The 21,036-nt window shown below is 43.0% G+C and overlaps 1 protein-coding gene across 3 annotated transcripts in view; it reads right to left on the bottom strand.

The window, feature by feature from the left end:
- Positions 1 to 20,625, bottom strand: part of LOC309701804 (uncharacterized protein) — a 90,108-nt gene extending 69,483 nt beyond the window's left edge. For all 3 annotated transcript variants that reach the window (XM_082526048.1, XM_082526047.1, XM_082526046.1), the window contains exon 1: positions 19,734 to 20,625. In XM_082526048.1, coding sequence (XP_082382174.1) covers positions 20,024 to 20,569 — 546 coding nt within the window. In that variant the 5' untranslated portion in view covers positions 20,570 to 20,625 and the 3' untranslated portion in view covers positions 19,734 to 20,023. The remainder of the gene's footprint in view (positions 1 to 19,733) is intronic.
- Positions 20,626 to 21,036: the final 411 nt, after the last annotated feature.

Genomic DNA, 21,036 nt, shown 5'->3' with positions numbered 1-21,036 from the left:
AGCTAATATTAACAATAGCATGCTAAAGCTAATTCTTTGAGCTGAGTAACCAGTACACTTTATTCAAAAGTTAGTTTCTGACAAGCAAAAAGAAAAAGAAAGCTCTCTTTTTAAGCCAATAAAATCAACTGAACTCATAGAAACTACCACAAGTGTGCATCAGTGTGTTCCATTTAAAATGGGAAGATGGAAATTCAGACTTCCCATCTTGGCTGGAAGACCAACTCAATTGGCACTAAAACACACAAGTGCGTAAAACAGTGACCTAAATGGTCACTTTAGGCTGTTTCTCAAAGTTGAGCCAGAGACTCCCATGTTCAAAAGCTAGCTTTATGGAAAAAAATAAACACGTTTATTTCACCTAGCAACATTTAACACCAGCAACCACTCGCCAACACATGCACTATTTCTATCGTAACCGGTGGTTGTATCACGTCCAACAAAACGCACAACTCTCAAGAAACGTGCACATGACGTCACATAAAAAAAACCTCTATAGCCAAATTTTTTGTATTATTGAATTTCTACCTTATTCATGTTGCTACAGTATTTGTTTTTAACTAAAAATTACATGTAACACCTTCTTCTACTCATTTTTTTCAGCTGGAATTGCAAACGTTAGCTATCCTGTATCGTGGGCAAACCCCACTGGCACATCTTAGTATTTTGGATTTTCCGCTGTGGAATTTTCTCTCTGGAAATTTGACCCGTTCAACAAACAGCAAACAGAATAACAACTTTTAATAGCACACCATTTTTTTGCGATGTCATTTCACCTCTGCATGAATGCACAATTTCATCAAGTATACAAATCAAATGTTGAAGGTGAAATGATCGCTGTTATATTTACCTGTCCATAGTGACATTACAGCACGCACAGACGCACACAGAGCGGCACTCAGAATGATCCCTCACACAGCTTTTCAGACAAATCCAATAAATTGCTGCAAATACAACAAATTATGAATGCAAACTCCACAGCTAGCAGTAAATAATCTATGCTAATTTGTTTTCTCTATGGATGCCTACTAAGTGTTTTATGGCATTTGCAAACAATGCAAGACTCCATGCTGGTTTACACAAACGCAACACCCACACACGCTCGCACACACAGGCACAAAGCGCCACGGCACGACAGGATTGGCTGCTCTGAATCCCCGGGCCGCTTCACCAAAATGTAACTAGACAAAGTCCTTGCATCACACACGCACACACACATACAGCCAGAATGCAAAGAGAGGGATTCCCCAGACACACAATCACGCTGACACAAACACGCATGCACGAGTGAATGAGCACACTTTAACACAGTTCACACACAAACAGCACACCCAGAGTCACATGCTTGCGCAAGCACATCTGACCACAGCATGCAAGCATCCAAGGAGATTTAATAACAGCATCGGACAGGAGGGAAGAAATCTGCCTTGCTAAAGGGCTTAATGACCTCATCTGTGGCCGGCAGCCGACATGACTGATAACATCCAAGAACACGCTCGCACACTGCCAGAGGCTCATCGTTTCCCGCTCTCTCAAACACACTCCTCACTGTGTTGTAAGGGTTTAATTTTACACCAGACTACGCTGCACCCTGATTAGCAGCGAGCTGCACCTTCCGCAGATTAAAAGCAAAACAAACAGGCTTCTTTTTTTTTTCTTTTTTTTAAAGTGAAAATTGCATACGCTGTCAAATCCGGCAGTGAGCTGAACAGGTACAGCAGGGTTCCACACTGCTACAACAGCAAGACCAGACAGATAAATAACATAAAATACACACCATACACTGCACACAAACAGCTAAACACCATGAGACAGAAGACGGGAGTGAGATGGGGATTTTAAGAAGGAGATCAAAAGATGAATTGCGATTTCCAGAGAGAGAGAGCAGGAAACAGATTATCCCTGCTCCGACTGGTGCTTCAGTTTTACCCGTTTTCTGTCTTGGCTTGCGTGTTACATGAGATGTGGCGTTTCTGTGGAACAGTGTGTTTGCATCCTTGCTATCTCACTTTCTTTTCCCTGTTTTTGAAGTCTTCTATAATCTGCTGTGTGTGTGTGTGTGTGTGTGTGTGTGTCTGCAGGTTTCTTCTGTACCATTAAATAGAATAGATCAGATACATGTGTGCTTTCCACCTTCCTCCGAGACACTCGAGTGTGCGCCTAAACTTGTGTGTCTGCAGCATGACACTTCTTAAAGTGGATTTTCCAACTAATACCCTTCAACTTATTTCTCCCCACCTTCCGGCTACTTTATTTCCACTCAAATTTTCAGCGTTGCAGTGTAACAGCACGCTATCCGGGCCCCATGCTGTTTCCTGGATACTTCTCCATTTTTTTCTCTCATTACTTTTCCCTGATCCATTAGGACCCCTATGGCGTAAAGCTCTACCGGCCCAGCTCTCCGGGATTGGGAGGAAGAGATATCCATTTCTAGATGTAAATAAATCTGTTACTTCCCTGACAGCACAATTCATTAGTTCTCGCAGCAATCTGCCTGTTCACGCAGAGTGCTTCGGCGAAGCAGCAAGTGTGTGTGCATGTGTGTGTGTGCAGCAAAGAGGGGGTGTCAGGAAAATGTGTCAGCCTGCTCTTTAGAGGTTTGGATGTGATTACAGGAGGAAAATGCTTTCAAAGGACAGAGCAGCATGTGTACAGAAGTTAACAGTGGCTAATTGCAGTATGGCCCATTCTGTTACCTCACTCCGGACTGTATTTGCTTCTTATTAATAACCAAGTTTGTTTTTTTTTAATGTTTTTACTTCTCAAATTGGTGCGCTGAGGAGTGGCTTTCAGCATGATATACAAAGTATGAAATGCCTGTCTTTAATTCCTAAATGTATGCCGGCTCTCCGTGGTCTTCCTGGCTGAAGGAATGTAAAATAAAGTTACCATGTAAATATTTACCATTAGCCAACAGTGAGGAGTTAAGAATGCTTTAAAATCAAATATGGGAATTCCATCTTTTCAAAGAAGGCGATTGTTTATCACTTAAACTGCCTCTACCCACAAAGTGCAGCCAATCATGACACGTGCAGCATGGGGGAAAAGGCACGGTCAGGATCCTGTTTCTTGACTTTTCCAGTGCCTTTAATACCATCCGGCCCTGTATGCTTCAAGAAAAACTGAACAGGATGGAGGTGGACCCCTGCCTGGTGGCTTGGATCTCCGACTACCTCACCGACAGACCACAGTACGTCAGGCTGAAGGACATCACGTCTGACACAGTGGTCAGCAGCACAGGAGCACCACAGGGAACTGTGCTGTCCCCTCTTCTCTTCACCCTGTACACCTCTGACTTCTGCTACAACTCTGAATTATGCCACATTCAGAAGTTTGCAGACAACACAGCCATCATGGGGTGTATCTGGGATGATCAGGAAGAGGAGTACAGAAGTCTGGTGAGGAACTTTGTCGCATGGAGTCACACAAACCACCTGCAACTCAACACCTCAAAGACTAAGGAACTGGTTGTGGACTTCGGGAGGTCCAGAGAAGGTCCACTGCCGGTTCAGATAGAGGGGGAGGAGGTGGAGGTGGTCAACAAGTACAAGTACCTCGGGCTGTGGGTGGACAATAAACTGGACTGGTCATGCAACACAGAGCACCTGTATAAAAAAGCCCAAAGCCGACTGTACTTCCTCAGGAGGCTGAGGTCTTTTAACATCTGCAGGAAGCTCCTGAGGATGTTTTACCAGTCGGTGGTTGCTGGAGTACTTTTCTATGCTGTGGTGTGCTGGGGGAGCAGCACAGCAAAGAAGGACTCATGCAGGCTGGAGAAACTGATCAGGAAGGCTAGCTCTGTGGTCAGCATGAAGCTGGACACTCTGGTGACAGTGGCAGAGAAAAGGACATTAAAGAAACTGATGGACATTATGGACAATGCTGGGCATCCTCTGCACACGGCCATAAACAATCAGAAGAGTCTGTTCAGTGACAGGTTGCTTCTCCCAAAGACAAGAACTAACAGACTTAAAAACTCCTTTGTCCCACACGCCATCAGACTGTTTAACTCCTCTCTGGAGGGGAGAGGGAGGGGAAACAGGAGGACAAAGGAGGGAACAACTAAGCTGTAGTGCCTCTTCACCTCACTGTGCAATACCTTTTGTGCAATACTTTTGTAAATAGTCAACGGTGCAATAGACTCAATACTTGAAATGTGCAATTCACTTGTATTTTTATTTTTATTCCTATTTATTCTATTTATCCCCTTCGTATATTTTATTTATATTGTCTCTGTATTTATATATATGTGTGTGTGTATAACTCTGTAACTTCGGTCGGTGCTGTGCTTTTTTGGAAATCGAATTTCCCAGAGGAACCCACCCGAGGGATTAATAAAGTTCTATCTTATCTCTTATCTTATCTTATTAAATAGATGATTACTCTAAATAAATTCCCCAAGGTGTTGAGATGCCTGCTAACTTGTGGTGATGACAGGTGACTGTATAATGAAGCCAATCGGGCAGGTAATGACTTAAACTGCTGTCAGATTTGAAGTAAACACCTGAAATGACCTCCAACAGGTGCAAATGATACCACTGACTAACATACGATGGATCTGGAGCAGCGGTCCCAAACTTTTTTTACGCCACAGATGGGTTTAATGTCAGACAATATTTTCACGGACCGGCCTTTAAGGTGTCGCGGATAAATGCAACAAAATAAAATGATACGACCAAGACAAAAACTGTGGTATTTTGTAAATATAATAATAAATGCGATTTCACTGTGTAACTGTGTAACTTTATTAGCAGTGTCCTCCAACAACATTGAGAGTAACATCCTCCTCTCTGCCCCATAATGCTCTCTGGTCGCTATGGTAACGTGTAAATATTCCTTTCAAAATAAGACACACAAGTAAAAAACGGGAAACAACCCAGGGAAACCAAGTTAACAATAAAAACCCTAAAAACAATAAATTTCACACCCGAACCTCAACTCTCCCGGCCCGGTACCAAACGACTCATGGATCGGTACCGGTCCGTCGCCCAGGGATTGGGGACCGCTGATCTGGAGGGTTTTAGGGAGCAGTTAAATATTATATAACCTCCCGACTCACAACTGGGTATAACTGGTGCTATCTTCGTGGATTCTCTCTCAGCACTTTCATCCACGAAAGTTCAACAGTAGGATCAATCAACAACACATTCAAGTTAAACTTTGGGGGGAAAAAATCACCTTACGTGTATCTGGAGAGTTCTTCTTTCCTTGGAAAACAGGGTTTGTACCCTGCATGGAATGTAAGAACTACTATAGCCCCATAATAAGCTCCAGACATTATTCTTATATCGATCCCAAACACTTGAATTTCAATGCAAGTGAATCAGCTCTAACAAGGCTATGCTAGATTGCTTTGTATCAATGTTATACCGGTAATTTCTCAAGCATACAGTACCTGTTTTGGCACAGTGTGTTATCGATGTAATATTCATTAGTTGCTTGTGTTTACTGCTGTTTGCAAATAGTGTGATTATGTCTCTCAAGCTTATTCGGTGCTCTTTGCATCTTTGCCTCCTCCTCAGTGATCAGATCTGCTCTGGTGAGTTGAAGCCACACAGTGAGAACAACACTTCTGTCCTGATAACATCTGCTTTGCCACTGTTTCCCTTTGAGAATCTAAGCACCTTTTCAGTGCCAACACTTGAGGGTTACCTGATGCTTGGTGTCAAAGGGCCCAAAGAGTTTTATAATGAATATCACTTTTAAGCTCCTGGCTGCTGGAAATTTTTTTTCAAGAAGTTGACGTTTAAATATTGGCTGGATTTTGAGTTTGAGCCTGATTGCCATTAAAACCTCAGTTCATGCATCTCAGTTGGCAGCAGTGCCTATAACTGTCAGCTTTTCCATGTGGAAAGGCACCATCAGTGCTGAAAGGTAGATACAGGCTAAACAATGCAAACTGCAATCTTCATCTATCCCTGCCAGCATGGATTTAGAGTACTGTTGGGCAGCTGAGATGGTTTCCACAGGTGTCTCATAGGTCGCTACACCCCACTGAGTCAGTTCTGACTGTGCCAACAGCTGCAGCAGCAAACTGCGTTTCTGCCTCCAATGTTTGCTTTGCAGCCTGTGAGTGGCAGCTCGCTCAGAGTGTCAAAAGTGAGGCTGAAGCTGTCACTGAAAAGCTGATGGAGGCCCTGAAACAGCACATTTCCGTTTCCATAACAGCTGATGATTTCAGTGAAGCTCTGCGTCGCCTATTTGCTAACAAAGCTGCTTCCAACTAAAAGCTCACAATGCAAGCACATTAACAATGCTATTCATTTAGGGAGCCGCTTCAGAGCCCAGACTCATTTTGCTGATGGTTTTTTTTTTGTCTTGCTTTCTTGGATATTTTAAACTGTGAATTTCATTATAACCATGCTTTTTGCAGACAAAGCCGTGTTAGCAGTGTTAACAGTGTTAACAGTGTTCCTTTAAATTAAAAACATACCCATTTGACCAAACTGGTAACACTGATGGAGACCAGGTGAAGATGGGAACAAGAACCCTTTAAACCTGTCACTCAGCAACAGAGGTTTCACTCAGCAGTGAGCCATTAAGGCCTCATTCCCTGACAGCTGGGTGAATAGTTCCTGAAGTTGCTGGTAGTGAAATTGGTTGCAAAGAGGCATACTGTGCTGCATTGAAAACCTCCTTGCAATTGCTTTGGTTTCTTGTAGATTGCCGTAATTTGTCTGCAAACACAAAAGCAATAGTGAAAAATCCAACAAAAATATTCAAAGTAAATTTTGCACCTTTTGAAATGTGCAGGATGAAGTATTTGTAGCAATGTCCGTGTGTGGTCAACCGTGACAATCTGCTAGCAACCATAGCAATCCCAAGTAAGTGTTTGGTGTAGCATATGCAAGCAATTTCACAACGAAACACCCAGCAACCCTTGACAACCAATCAGCAATCAGTCATTCTTTTAACCTCACAACCAGCCTGTAGGACTGTCTCTGGTATCTGGGACCAAAAGCAAAACTAAACAGATTGGGGTTAGCTAACTCAGCTGCAGGCGACTGGTCAAAATACATCACAACATATTTTTTGTGAGATTTTTGTTGCTTTGCTGCTAATTTAATGTTTGCCTCTTCTAAAGAGTCATTTAAGGAATACTGTATCCACCGAATCTTGACTTTAGCCGTTCAGCCGTGCTAGCCTCTTCCCCTACCGCTACATTCATGTGCCGCTCGTGCGTCACGCAACAAAAACCCCTGAGCAGATAAGTCTGTGCTTTCCGTACAATGTTACATAATAGATAGGCAAAGAATCAACGCAGCACAAAAGAAAAGATCATTTTGGTGTGTGTGTGTGTGTGTGTGTGTGTGTGTGTGTGTGTGTGTGTGTGTGTGTGTGTGTGCAGAGAGGGAATATATGTGTGTGTGTTAGGACGAAGGCAGGGACAGAGAAAACTAATTAGCGCAGCACTTTAAGGATCACGGGCCACAGACTGCTGCGAGTGGGGACTGCCACAGACAATCCCAGTCAATTTTCCCACTCAGCGAAGAGAGCTGAGGCATGCTCTGACATTGTGTTTTATCTCAGCGGGCCTCTTCACTCATGTCAGGAGCTGGAGAGACAGGGAGGAAAGAAAAGCGAGAGAACGAGAGGGAGAGAGATGGAGGCAATGGTTGGTCAGAGAGTTGAGGGGGGAAAAAGTTGAGCAAATTAAAGAAAGAAGGATCAGTTAATGAAGACAAAAGAGTAACAGCGCAAAAGGGAGACAGTTTCGAAGTAAAATCCAAAACACACAGACAAAAAAAAAGTAGAAAAGGGAGACGGAGACAAAGAGAGCAAAGGCAAAGCTTCAGGGTTTAAACAGTTGCACTTCTTAAGGACTGTTCTCAGCTTTTAAGATGTAAATCAGCGGTATTTGAAAAGGCAGCGCTTTAAAAATATTGGTGTTGCACTGACAAAACATCGCTACATCTAATCAGTGACATTTGCTGAAATGTCAGCGGACTGTAGCTCGTTCACAGGGAGAGGGGAAAAAAAAGATGTGCAACCTGGAAGCAATTCGATTGTCGTGGACACGTCCAGACAATTGAAAGGAAAGAGTGCCCTTTGTGAAAATCATTCAGCTGCCAAAACACAACAACGGGCAGTTTGACTCACAACGGGGCTCCAGTGCACTTTTGATGAATACCGTCCTAAAGCGCTCCCGTGCTGCCTGGGGAAAACACATTAATACAGTAGCTGTGTAAAAGCGCCTGGCGTAAACACGGAGCGAGCGCCCATATGGCTCCTGCATATGCAGTTGAATCTAATGCGAATAAATCATTGTACGAGACAGGCTTTGCACTTTAGCTGCTATTTTTATGGCCTCCCTGCCATTAGCATAGACACACAATACCCATCCACCCTCTTTTTGCACGATACAATACGCATCAGGCCAAAGCGGTGGTCTGCTGGAAAGCATCACGGATGTCACCACAGTGGATTAGATGGAGCCAAAAACGCTGAGGAGGCATGTGAAGGAGTTTCTTACTATTCTCACTAAATTAACTTAAAGAAAATTGGCATAACTCTAAGTGCATCGTCATTATTTTCTGTGCAATCACTCACTGTCCCCAGATCATGAATGCTGCTTATACGGGCTGATCGAATGACTTTTCATCCCTTCACGCCCCTCAGGGTGATTCTGGATGAGGTTGGGGATGTTTTGCTCTGGAGGAGCAGTGGACCAGCATTATTATTAGTTTTAGGATGATTAATAATAAGAGGAAGGTGATCTTAAGGTTTCTTCCACTGTCATCATCCAGTAAACACTTCTGTGTGTTCAATACTTCTGTTTAGGGCTACAGATGTGCACAGCTAATGACAAATGTGTTTAAAGCTGATTAGCGACTGTGAGCATGTTCCCATGCTACGCTAAGATGCTAATCAAGGGCACTGGAAAGAGTGGTGCCCTGTCCCGAGCTATTTTTAGACCACAGATCACTGCATCCCCCACAATCATTCACTCGAAGTAATTAGGTTAATAAAAGCACTAACAGGGAGAATATTTAGACTTTAAGCTCGCCTGTAATTTCCTAAATTAATGTTGGTGTTATATTTATGTCCTCTGTTCTTCTTCTTCTTCTTCTGTACCATCCTCTAAAGAGAGACGCCAGCTTATGTCAGACTTCTCTCTTCTTCTTCTTCTTTTGACTACCCCTTTATGGTCTGCTACAGTGGCTCATCTACCTTCATCTCCACCATCCTTCTCTGTCACACCAACTCTCCTTCCCCTCATGTCCTCCTTCACTACACTGACAAACCTCCTCTGAGATCTTCCTCTCCTCCTCCTCCTTGGCAGCTCCATCTTCAACATCCTTTGTCCAATATGTCCTCTTTCTCTCATCTTCACATGTCCAAACCATCCCAGCCTTGTCTCTCTAACTTATTCTCCAAACCGCTCTGCCTGAGCCATCCCTCTGATGTACTCATGTCTTTTTGGTCACTGTCAATGAAAATCTGAGCATCTCCAGCTCTGCCTGCTGTCTTTCTGTCAGAGCCACTGTTTCCAAACCATACATCACTGCAGGTCTCACCAAATCGCAACACAGCACTTTTTATTTACATTTGATCACATCATAGCATCATCAGCGGGTTTGATAGTGCAGCACTGTACTGTACAGCTTCACAACCTGAGCTGCTAGTTTTATACAGGTGTGAAACATTTCTGTAGTCTGGGTAAATGGACATTGATGTTAAATGATCACCTTTTAAAATGGACTCTCTGGGTAAGAATCTCTATTTCATTGACTGCTTTATCCATGCCGTTTGCTCATTCTCATATTTGCAGACACTAATGCCTGCACACAGTGTGTGCAATGATCGTTCAGTCCTCCTGCCATTCTCCATATGGGGGGCAGCACAATGAATGAAAATACAAAAAATTCTTGGAGACTTAAGCAAAAACAAGAGTGCTATTTCCATTCATACCACCCTACTCTCTCCTCCAAACTCACACACACGTTCTGAATCTGCTGGAATTCATTAGCCAGCCGCTGCTTTATAGCGCACTGTTGTCAGCACATAATTAGCAGTTGAGGGTTGTTTATGATGGCTTTGCAAGTGGAGCGGGAAAATGTGTGGCGGAGAGCATGGTCCGAGGTTAAGACAGGCCAAGAAGGGAAGGAAAAGAAGCAGGGAAGACCCAAAGCAACCAGTGCAGATTAGCATTCGCAGATGGTGAAGAGAACATAATTAGATGATAAAACTGTCTTCAGATGGAAGAAAGAAATCCTGCAAGGAGTGGGGAAATGCTCACAACATGGGCATAAAAAGCTTGTCTTCTTGAAATCCCAGAGAGATTACTTTATAATCATGGACAAACACTCAGCTTATTTCATGATGTAAACATGATGAACTAGAGAGTACATATTTAGCACAAATATATATACATATAATTTTTTTTTATAATCAAACAAATGTTATTTTTTCAAGGGTTATGTTGAGATCAAGATAATTATTTTGTGCTCACAGGGAAACAAAACTTGTGGCTACAATCCTCACTGGTCTTCCATAAGACGCTAATGTTAGCACAGTGTTGCAAAATTGCAGCCCAAACACAGCCAAGGTTCCCAACCACATATGAAAAATATATGGCACCAAAAAGTTTAGATTATGACTTGTGTTTTATGTTCTATCACCAGAAATCAGACGGATGCTTTTACAGTGTGGCCAGAATCAACTAGTAACGTTCATTTCCTCATCCTACCATTAGCATAGCAATAGCACGATGTTCGACTCTGCTACCTAGCTGACGAGTTGGACGTTGGACAACTGGATGTAGCCATTATGTCACCCACCAATCTGTGAACTTTAGATTTAAAGGCTTTAGTTTCTGCTCATCAGTGTTTTGTTTGTTTGTTTTATTTTTCATTTATTGGAGTTAGAAGAGATAATATTTTTACAAGAGGCTGCTAAGTTATCAGCTAACGCTAGCTAACATCATCTGCAAGATGCCTCTACAGACATGGCCGTGACTTCAAGATGGGAAAAATGAAATGGAGGAAGAAGTACCTAAAACCGGAATTCTTTTCCATGACCAGCAGGGAACAAAATCCTCCAATTTGAAAAGTAGTCACATTTAACATTCCTTGGCCCCCTTTTTCTATGTACTTCCTGATTAGCTAATGGCTTCAATCACTAGTTGCAAGCTTCACTGATTACAACATGGCGTCCACTTTAGTGGTTCTGGTTTTTATATGGTGTTTTTTTTTTCTATTCTTTTCTACTCTACCTAAGCATACATGTCACAAAATGCTTTCCATCTAACATTCACACTCCGATAAACAAACTCAGGGTTCAGTATCTTACCCAAGGGTACTATGGCATACAGACCAGAGAAGTCACGGATCAAAAACCTGCCAGATAGCAGACGACCCCGCTCTACCTCCTGCAACCCCAACAACCCCATTTTATAAATTCTGATCCTCATAAGAGGCAAACATTAGAATAAAACTGGGCAGGATTTAGATAACGACCTTCTACAGTACCAACGTGCAGCAGTCTGCGCTTACAACCAACATATGTAGAAGAGCATCTCTGAATGTACATTGAACCTTGAAGCAGAACCTACAACAGCAGCAAACCACACTGAGTGCCAATGCTTTCCATAATTCCTTTGTAAATGTACAATGTCAGTAAAGGGCTGTTCTATTCTGTTCTGTTTCTGTCAGCTAACAACAGGAAACTGAGGCTACAGTTTTGCACAAGCTCAACGACACTGGAGAATAAAAGATTGGAGAAACGTGACCTGGTGGTCTGATTTCTCCTGTGATATTCTTCCATGAAAGTATGGATCTATCCTGCCTTCAATGGCCGGGAGTGGCCACGTCACAAACTTTTTGTACCTGAAAGGCCAATGAGTGTTTATGTCTCGGGGTGGACAAGTTTTTATTTGCATGTGTTGCTGTGTTTTATTAGTTTCATCTTTTAATATGTTTTATTCTTATGGTTTTACTGCATGTTTTATTGTATAGCAATTGAAAATGTGACGTCATTTCTGGGGTAAAACCGCAAAGGATTGTATGTACAAGTGGCAAGTGGTACTAGCGCGCACGGGCTATTACAGGACAACAGTTGCACAGAGATAAACAGAGACACAAAGAATGGCAAGAAGCTGTTGTATTATTAACTGCCACAGCCGATCGCATGACAGCCATGGGAAGCCGATGGGTAAAGAGATCGGTTTTTATCGGATTCCTTCATGGAAGAAAAATTGTTCAAGTCATGTTTCCGAACTCACGAAGAGGCGACGGATGGCCTGGATTGCAGCTATTCGAATACCAAATATAACGTTCCAGAACACTCCAGCTGTTAGTCTGCTCCAAGCATTTCCACAAAGGTAAGTCTTTTGTTGTAGTTAAAACGTAATTTATCAAATAAATCTTATATTGATTTGAACTGAATTCGTTGCGCTATGCTGCTTTGTTCACTGTGGCTTTGCGGGCTAATGTTTGTTGTGTTTTGTAGGAAAACCAGCCTACAAAATGCTGGAATGCGATCCACACTGGGCACCCTCTATCAACCTGGGTCATACCGAGTTCAAAGCTGCTACCACAGCGAGATTTGATCAGTTATGAGAGAGAGCGATATCAAAACAGCCACGAAAAGTCCTGCGTATATGTGCTCAAGTGTTGTATTGAAGCAATCAAGTGATGAATAACTGTTTTCCAGTATGTTGTTTTGCAATGTTTTTTTTTTTATTTTTTTTTGGGGGGGGGGGGGGGTTGTCAGTGTTGATTTGTTTTTCACCAAAGCAGCTACTAAAACATAATGAAATACAATTTTGCCTCTTTCTTGTAAGATTCTATAATAAAATGAAACAATGCCAGTTATGAATAAAAACAATAAATTGAATGAATTATGAAACACTTATTTTATTTCTATTGGATCTGAAAATGTTGTGTAATACTACAACCTGAAACGACAAATAGATTGTGTTGGAGATAAAGAAACAATTTTAACGACAGCTGTAAAATGAAATAGTCCAAATCAGAAAATAGATACACCAACGTAAACTGGACCTGGGCTTGTTGCAGGGATCTGAAGTTACTAAACATATAATAATAAGTATGTGCGTGATGAAAGTTGGGCAGCGCGCTAACGTCCTTACTCCACCCTATATGCTCGTGTGGGTCTGACCCTTTCACTCCTTTGATTTTTTTTCCTCGTACCTTTTTTTTTTTTTTTTGCCTTTTCGTCATGTCTGTCTTTGTACGGACCTGCCGTGTTTTTGTACATATACATACATTTTGCAAATAAAATGCAAGTAGGGATTAAAACCGCAGAATTAATGATTACCGGTCCTGGAAATGCTAGTGCTTGATGCAGTGTTTTGATTTTGCTGCCACTCGTACCCACAATGCAATGCGCAAAAGTCACGTGGTCTGTCGATCTCTATATATTAACTTATCCCGGAGAGACTCCACCCCCTCCTGATCACTAATTGCACACACCTGGGAGGTCACAGAGGCCAATAAGGGGGCCTGGCAGGACAGAGACCGCAGCGGCGGCGACAGAGAGGTGGGAGGACGTTCTCGAGCGGAGCTCAACTGGCAGCAGCAACAGGCTTGGAGGCCCTGGCAAGTGGGCTGCAGAGAGGCAACGGGGATTAAGGAATATTCTGCAGCGTGCTGGAGATTCACAGCTGGGAGACGGGAAGAGAAGTATCGAGCGAGATACCTGACGCACACTTGGGCCTAGGATAGCGGCAGGCAGAGTTCTGACCTCTGCCTTGCGGGCGGCAGCCGGCGAGTCTTTACATGTACACTTTTATTTTAGGTCGGATGATCAATGTTAAATGTTTTTGGGGCTTATCATTGCCCGGCTTACATCATATGAAGTGCCACGTCCCCTCAACTGCAGCGTGTTCTCAGCTTGATGCCATTAAGAGCGAATTACAGACCAAAAAAAAAAGAGCCGTGAATTACACACTACACGATTTACTGTGAACCGCTCCTTAATATGTAGGTAATTTGATTCCAGCACAGAAACTGCACTGGCTTTCGCCTACAATGAATGCTGTTACACAGAGCTAATTTACACAAAATAAATCATTAAACGGCTAATGCCGAGAAAATGGGGACCAAGGGTAGAAAATGAAGATTAATTTTCATGAGACCGCTCTCGCATTTCTGTTTGTGTACAAATTAAATGGGGAACAACACAATAATTAGAGAGCTTTGCAGAGAAAGGTGTATTTTTCTTTTTTGCTTTGACAGAGCATGGCCGGGTGTTCACGTTAAACTGGGCTCCAGCTGCGCGCCACGCAGATGTGAGAGCGCTATTGAACCAAATCATAAATTACCAAATGTCACCTTGAATGGAAAAACTGTTATTAAGCTTTACACCCGCTTGAAACACTTTCAATAAACAGAGACTGCACGAGGCAATTTATTGACCATGTGGTGCGTCTAGACTTGCCTGCTATGTCCGCTGTTGCTATAGGCTGCTATAGTCGGTGGATTGATATTCGTCCACGACTGGCGCCCTGCGTGTTTGAGCTCACTTTTTTTTGTGACACGAAGCCAGCAGCCATCATTATCCGCCTCGATTCCTCTGACCCATGCGTACATCACAGCAAACAAACGCACACACAATCAGAGACACACGCAGAAAATCAAAGGTGTGTTCATCTCCGAAGGAGGCTGAATCAGTGTCTGATCTGATCTCGGGTCAGCCAGCCTCCCATCAGCAAAGCATTGCTCATAGTATGTGTTTTTCATGTGTGTGTGTCTGTGTGAGATCAATACCCAGATACAGACAGCTCAGCCCCACCCTGCCTCAGGTCTGGGCTCCGGGGAGCACACGCATACAGGGAAAAGAAAGAAGCAAAAGGTCTGACAGAGCTGGAGCTTTTAACCACCGAGTCTATCTTCGCTTCTGGCGCAAAACAGAAATAAAGCGAGGACAGAGAGGTGGGGAGGCAGAGGACAGTACGGCTCAGGAGAAACTGGTTAAATCATGCGATTCGTGTGCACAGCGGGGTGGGTGTGGGCAGTGAGCGGGAGATTAGAAATGACAGATAAGGAATGTGACAAGGACGAAGAGACGGAGGGAAAGCAGGCATAAATACAAGAGAAATGCAGACTGTGGCATAAATAAGGACCTACTGTAGCAGAAAAAGAAAAAAAGTAAATTGATGGCCTTTGAGTTTTGTTTTAACTGTCTTTTCTCCCGCTTTAGCGTAAATGGCAACGTGCCGCAAAAAGGCCAGCTGTGAGTTGCCAAATGGATGTGAGAGCATGTGGAGGTGAGCTGTAGGAGTCTTCCTATATTCAAAGCGTTTTTTGTATTCTCTGATTCTGCGTTTCTATGAGGCTCTTTTATGAGTGACTGAAGGAGTGGAGTTATGTGAGATCAAGAGACAAGAGGAATAAGGAGAGAGGAGGTTCCTTCAGGCGTCCGCTGTGCTCCACTTGCCTCGGAAAGGTGTAAATTGAAATGAAAATGGGATCTGACTTTGATTAAAAACTTTTATATCCCCACATCTTCCACCTTTGCCTGCTCAGCCTCGTCGTTTCCCACAGAAAACTTTTATGAAGCCTCGTATTTCTTTTTGTATTTAGACTTTTTAGTGAAAAGAGGGTTTTTTTGTTAATCGATGCAGATTAACACCATTATGACTTTACTCCCAGGAACTGTACAGCTGGAGCCGGTTGCTGATTAGCTCAGTATGACCAATTTTCGCCTGGTTCCTTCTTCACGAGGAGCCGTCAGAGCGGGCAGCTGCACAGGTTTGGTCTCTCGTAAAGATCTTTAACTTGTTTAGCGACTGTGTAAACTACTAAAGGTCTTTACACATCAGAGGTGTAAAATTCGTGTGATTATTTTGTGAATTAAAAATATTTTTGGACTCAGCCTTCTTCTTAAGTAGCTTCAGGATGAAGAATAAACACATCTGACCAATCAGGTCACTGCATTTGGCAACAATTGTGCTTTTAACTCAAGACGTGCACCTCTGTTGCATACACAATGGCATGAAGGTAGTGGAGACCCAGCTAGATGGTGATCAGTTGGCTCTCTGGAATGATTTCTCAGCCTCTTCAGATACAGTCCCAACTCTACCAGCAAGAGTTCACCTGAAATCTGTACGAAAGCAGCCGTTTTACAGTTTCAACTCCTGGATCAAACCATTAAATTCTCCCTGTTGCTACCTTCTCCTGAGAAATGGATGAATCCTTTTTCTTCCTTTTCTTCTTTGAAACATCAGGACCAGCTCATCATCACTTGAAGTCGACTCCGTTTTATCGAAGTGCATTTTTGAGGATGAATCATTTGCAAAATCGTAATGCTTTCGATGTGTATATACGTTACATGACAAGTTCACAATCCTTTTCAATATTTTTGCAATGGGCTCCGTGTGTAAAAGCCTTGAGATTGGAAAATGGGACACAGCTAGGCTCCACTGGTAACTAAGGCCCCAGTCACATGGGCTTAGAGACTAGTTACCAACTCCCTGAAGACCACCTATTGTTCTCTGGCTGGTTGGAGAGTGGTTGCTGGAGTAAGCCAGCATTTAAAATTATGAAGCTAATCACACAGAGGTGCATGGCCTGCACAAAAAAACTTCGATATTACCTCGTTATTATTCCACATGCTCGTGAGTTTCTTGTTATCTGTGCCTGTAGTTCCCAGTTTAGATTCAGATGACGAGTTTGATAGGTCCCTTACTGTTCCCTGAGTCTTGTCTTAGTGTTTGTCCTTTTGTTCCCTATCACTTGTGTCTTGTTTAATTTTGGGGATTTTTTTTCTCTGACATGTGTTGGGTTTTACATCATTTGTCTTGTTTACCAGATTAGCTGTCTTCCCACCTGTTAGTCCTCCCCTCATTACCCGATGTGTCTCCTTTTGTCTTTTGTCATGTTATCCCTCTTGTTTCTAGGTTTTCCCCTAAGAGTCCTAGTATTTGGACTTCCTTGCACCTTCCATCCTCCTATTAATTTGGACTTGGGTATCTCCATTTGGGCCCACATCCTGCCTGCCACTAACTTACCATCTTCATCAAATATTAAACTCTGGGGTGTTTGGCATAAAAAAAAAATGAAAATCCGCTGCACTTACACCTGTAACCGTCCAGGACATTGTTTTGACCCAATGGAAATTCATGTAAAACAAAAACCCGGGCAGGTCGGGTTGCTTGGTGACGCAATTATTTACAAAAATTTGATGTGAAGGTTGCAATAACATAAAGCAGAGCCAACTCTTGTAACTCTTTTAAATGGCACCATCTAAAATTCATTTTTAACTTTTTCAGCTTTTTAAATTTTTAACTTATTTTACGGTATTTAAATGACAAATTACAGACGTATAGTGTTTGTTTTTTAGCAACGTCGAATATATCATTTCACTTTATGATGTTTAAAGAAATAAAGTCATTTGTAACGCTAATAAACCTCAAAACCTTAATCTAAAATACTAATTTGGTCAAATTTTACTTATAAGGAAAAAATTGATAAAAGATAAAAACTTAGGATAATAATAATAATAATAATAATGATGATGTATACTTTATTGATCCCCGAAATGAAGCTTATACATAAGTTCAGTAAGCAACATATGTAATCACACATCTACTCCCGGGTGTTTGGTGGCTAGTCTATATCTTCAACTTTCCAACACTATCAAGCTCATTGCTGACATCACTGGTGTGGTCCAATCATCTGTCTGCCCGCAATCTTCCGACCAATCAGCCTCGATTCCAGGTTCTTCAGCTCTGACTGCTTACCTGTCATTCTCCCATGTAGACTCCTCTTCCCATCTCCGCCTCGCTCATGTTACTCATAGTTCCAGCTAAGCCTTCATCTGCATCACCACCACCCTCTAGACTCCAGGGGGTTCTGTCTAATACCTGTCACCGATGGGAATCCGTGATGGGCCCTCAGAGTCCAACAAATAACTTTATTGATTCTGTTTATTAGTATGTTCAGTTCATCCTAACAATCTCATCTTATTAAAATGACTTCATTGCTACAGGACAGGTCAGTTTTAGTGTTAATGCTGTAAAGTTTGAGATTTTAACATGAAATTGACCACAGGGATCGACTCCCTCCTGAGCCTGCCTCAAGTGGCAGCTAGAGGAACTGCAGTTTTCACAACTTCTGTATTGGCTCCATTTTTTAGCTCCAGATGCTGCTCCTTGTATAGGGGAAGTAAACAAGCTAGCAAAGCTAATGAAAAGCACCATCTGTCCACCATTCGGCAGGTTACAATCAAAATTTCTTGTCAGGAAAAGTGAAAGTATAACCATTACGTTCACCATTTTTATGCTAATCGACATAACATTTCCCCGTGTAACCGCAGCACACAACCTTGACAAGCCATTCTTCTGTGAGAAATAAAATCTGAGGTTTAAATGATTATCGATCGGATTCTCCTATATTCTCTCCCATCTAGAATATTCACAGGCCCCAAAGACATGAAAAGACAGCTCAGAAATTTCATCCATCAACAAACACCTTTGATTCTGCCCATGCACAACAGAGCCCTGCCTCATCAAAACACAAACCACAGACGGATGAAGAGAAATGGATTAGAAAGTCAAAGTCTTTGATGCGCTGCTCAGAATTTATTGATTGCCTTCCTTTTTTTCACCCGTCTGCCCCTTTTCTTTTCCCTCCTCTCCCGCTTTTCCCTCCACTGAATTTTTGCAAAACCGCTGTAATCACTGGCAATTTGCAGGGAGCCTCACAGCTGGACACTTGCCCGCTGCTGACAGAGTGCAAGCATGTCGGAGCGCAGAGATATGTGTGTGTGTGTGAGTCTATGCGTGAAGGAGTTGTGTGTTTATTGTGCCTTCATGCCATTGTGTCCAGAAAGGTTCATTTTGGGAGAACAGGGATCCATCTCTGTATTGGAATTAGTGTATAGGTGAGGGTCCAGAGGGGACAGGAGGAGATTTTTATAAACTGTTGATTACCTAGGGGAGTCCCTCGACTTAAATTGAGCTGGAACCAGATACACGCACGCACATGCAGTTTTGGCACATCCACCTTTCATTGTGGTGTAGCAGTGTGCCTCTATCTCACACTGTCAATCTTTAATCCTTGCAGTATGCAGTATCCATTATGCTCTATGCCCATGTAGTGATATTGTGTGATTGGACTAAATGTTGTGTACCATTAAAAATAAAACAAACAGAAACACTCTTGTGCTTTAATGGCACTATTAGGAATCTCTGCCATATTAATCATGCCTAAGCCTGTTAGGATCCGTGTCACTTTCTTAGGATTAGTTAGCATTCTGGGAAATATGATGATGAGAAGCTTAATATCTCTCTTTATTCGTAGCTACAGCCAGGAGATGCTTAACTTAGCATTAGCATTAAGAGGTAAAACATCTAGTATCACTCTGTAAAGGTTGAAAACCAACCAGAGAGCGTTGTTTGTTTAAAGTGTCTAAAAACAAGGTGAGTTAAAAGAAGGTGGTGGATGGAGGGTTGTGCAGTAGAGTTTGGGTGGGGTGGGAGCAACATCAGCATGATTGCGGGGTTGTTATGAGCTGCCATTTTGTTAGGTACACCCTGCTATTACTGGGTTGGACCCCTTTTTTTTGCCTTCAGAGCTGCTTTAAGTCTTAATGGCACAGATTCAACAAGGTGCTGGAAACATTCCTCAGAGATGTTGGTCCATGTTGACATGACAGGATTACACAGTAAATGCTTTAAATCACACAGTGGTGTAAATTTGCTGTTCCACCACATCCCAAAGGCGCTCTATCGGTCTGAGATCAGGTGACTGTGGAGGCTAGTGAACTTATCAGAATCAGAATCAGAATCGTGTTTATTGGCCAAGTATATGTGCAGACACATACAGGGAATTTGGTTCCGGTAGATGGTGGCTCTCAAGCACAGCAATGTAAATCTCACACACACAAGTGTCTATATATACACATTACACATACATACACAAAGCTATGTAAACCAACTATAAATAACGAATCTAAACTTATATACATAAAATACAGAAATGAATGAGGTGGAATGAATACTACAAAATGTACATAAGGTGCAGTTGCAGTCTGGCAGTGGGAGCAGTGTGACAGGTCAACTGTTAAGAAGGGAGATGGCGAGGGGAAAGAAACTGTTCCTGTGTCGGGTGGTCCTGGTCTGCAGGCTTCTGTACTGTCTGCCAGAGGGCAGCAGATCAAAAAGTCTGTGTCCAGGGTGTGAGGGGTCTGTGATGATTTTCCCTGCCCGTTTCCTGGTTCTTGAGAGGTACAGATCCTGGATGGAGGGCAGGGGGGCGCTGATGATCCTTTCTGCTGCCCGTACAGTCCGCTGCAGTCTGCTCCTGTCCTGTTTAGTGGCTGCTCCATACCAGACTGTGATGGAGGAGCACAGGACAGACTCAATGACCGCAGTGTAGAACTGGATCAGCAGCTCCTGTGGAAGACTGTTCTTCCCCAGTTGTCTCAGGAAGTACATCCTCTGCTGGGTCTTTTTGAGGATGGAGTTGATGTTGGTCTCCCACTTCAGGTCCTGGGAGATGGTTGTACCCAGGAACTTGAAGGTCTTCACAGTTGACACAGGGCTGTCTGATATGGTGAGGGGGAGCAGAGTTGAGGGATGTCTCCTGAAGTCCACTGTCATCTCTACAGTCTTAAGAGTGTTCAGCTCCAGATTGTGCTGACTGCACCAGAGTACCAGCTGCTCAACTTCCTGCCGGTATGCAGACTCATCACCATCTTGAATGAGGCCAATGACAGTGGTGTCATCTGCAAACTTTAGGAGTTTGACAGCCGAGTTCTTGGAGGTGCAGTCGTTAGTGTAGAGGGAGAACAGTAGTGGTGAGAGGACACATCCTTGAGGGGCACCAATACTGAGGGACCGGGTTTCAGAGGTGATCTCCCCCAGCCTCACTTGTTGCTTTCTGTCTGTCAGGAAGCTGGTGATCCACTGACAGGTAGCTGGTGACACGCTGAGCTGGGAGAGTTTGGAGGAAAGAAGTTCAGGCACAATGGTGTTAAAAGCCGAACTAAAGTCCACAAACAGGACCCTGGCATAAGTTCCCGGGCGGTCAAGGTGTTGCAGGATGTAATGCAGCCCCATGTTCACTG

The sequence above is a fragment of the Aulonocara stuartgranti genome, assembly GCF_965226115.1.
Source record: "Aulonocara stuartgranti genome assembly, chromosome: 3".
Lineage (NCBI taxonomy): Eukaryota > Metazoa > Chordata > Actinopteri > Cichliformes > Cichlidae > Aulonocara > Aulonocara stuartgranti.
This window is presented reverse-complemented; position numbering and strand designations above follow the sequence as displayed.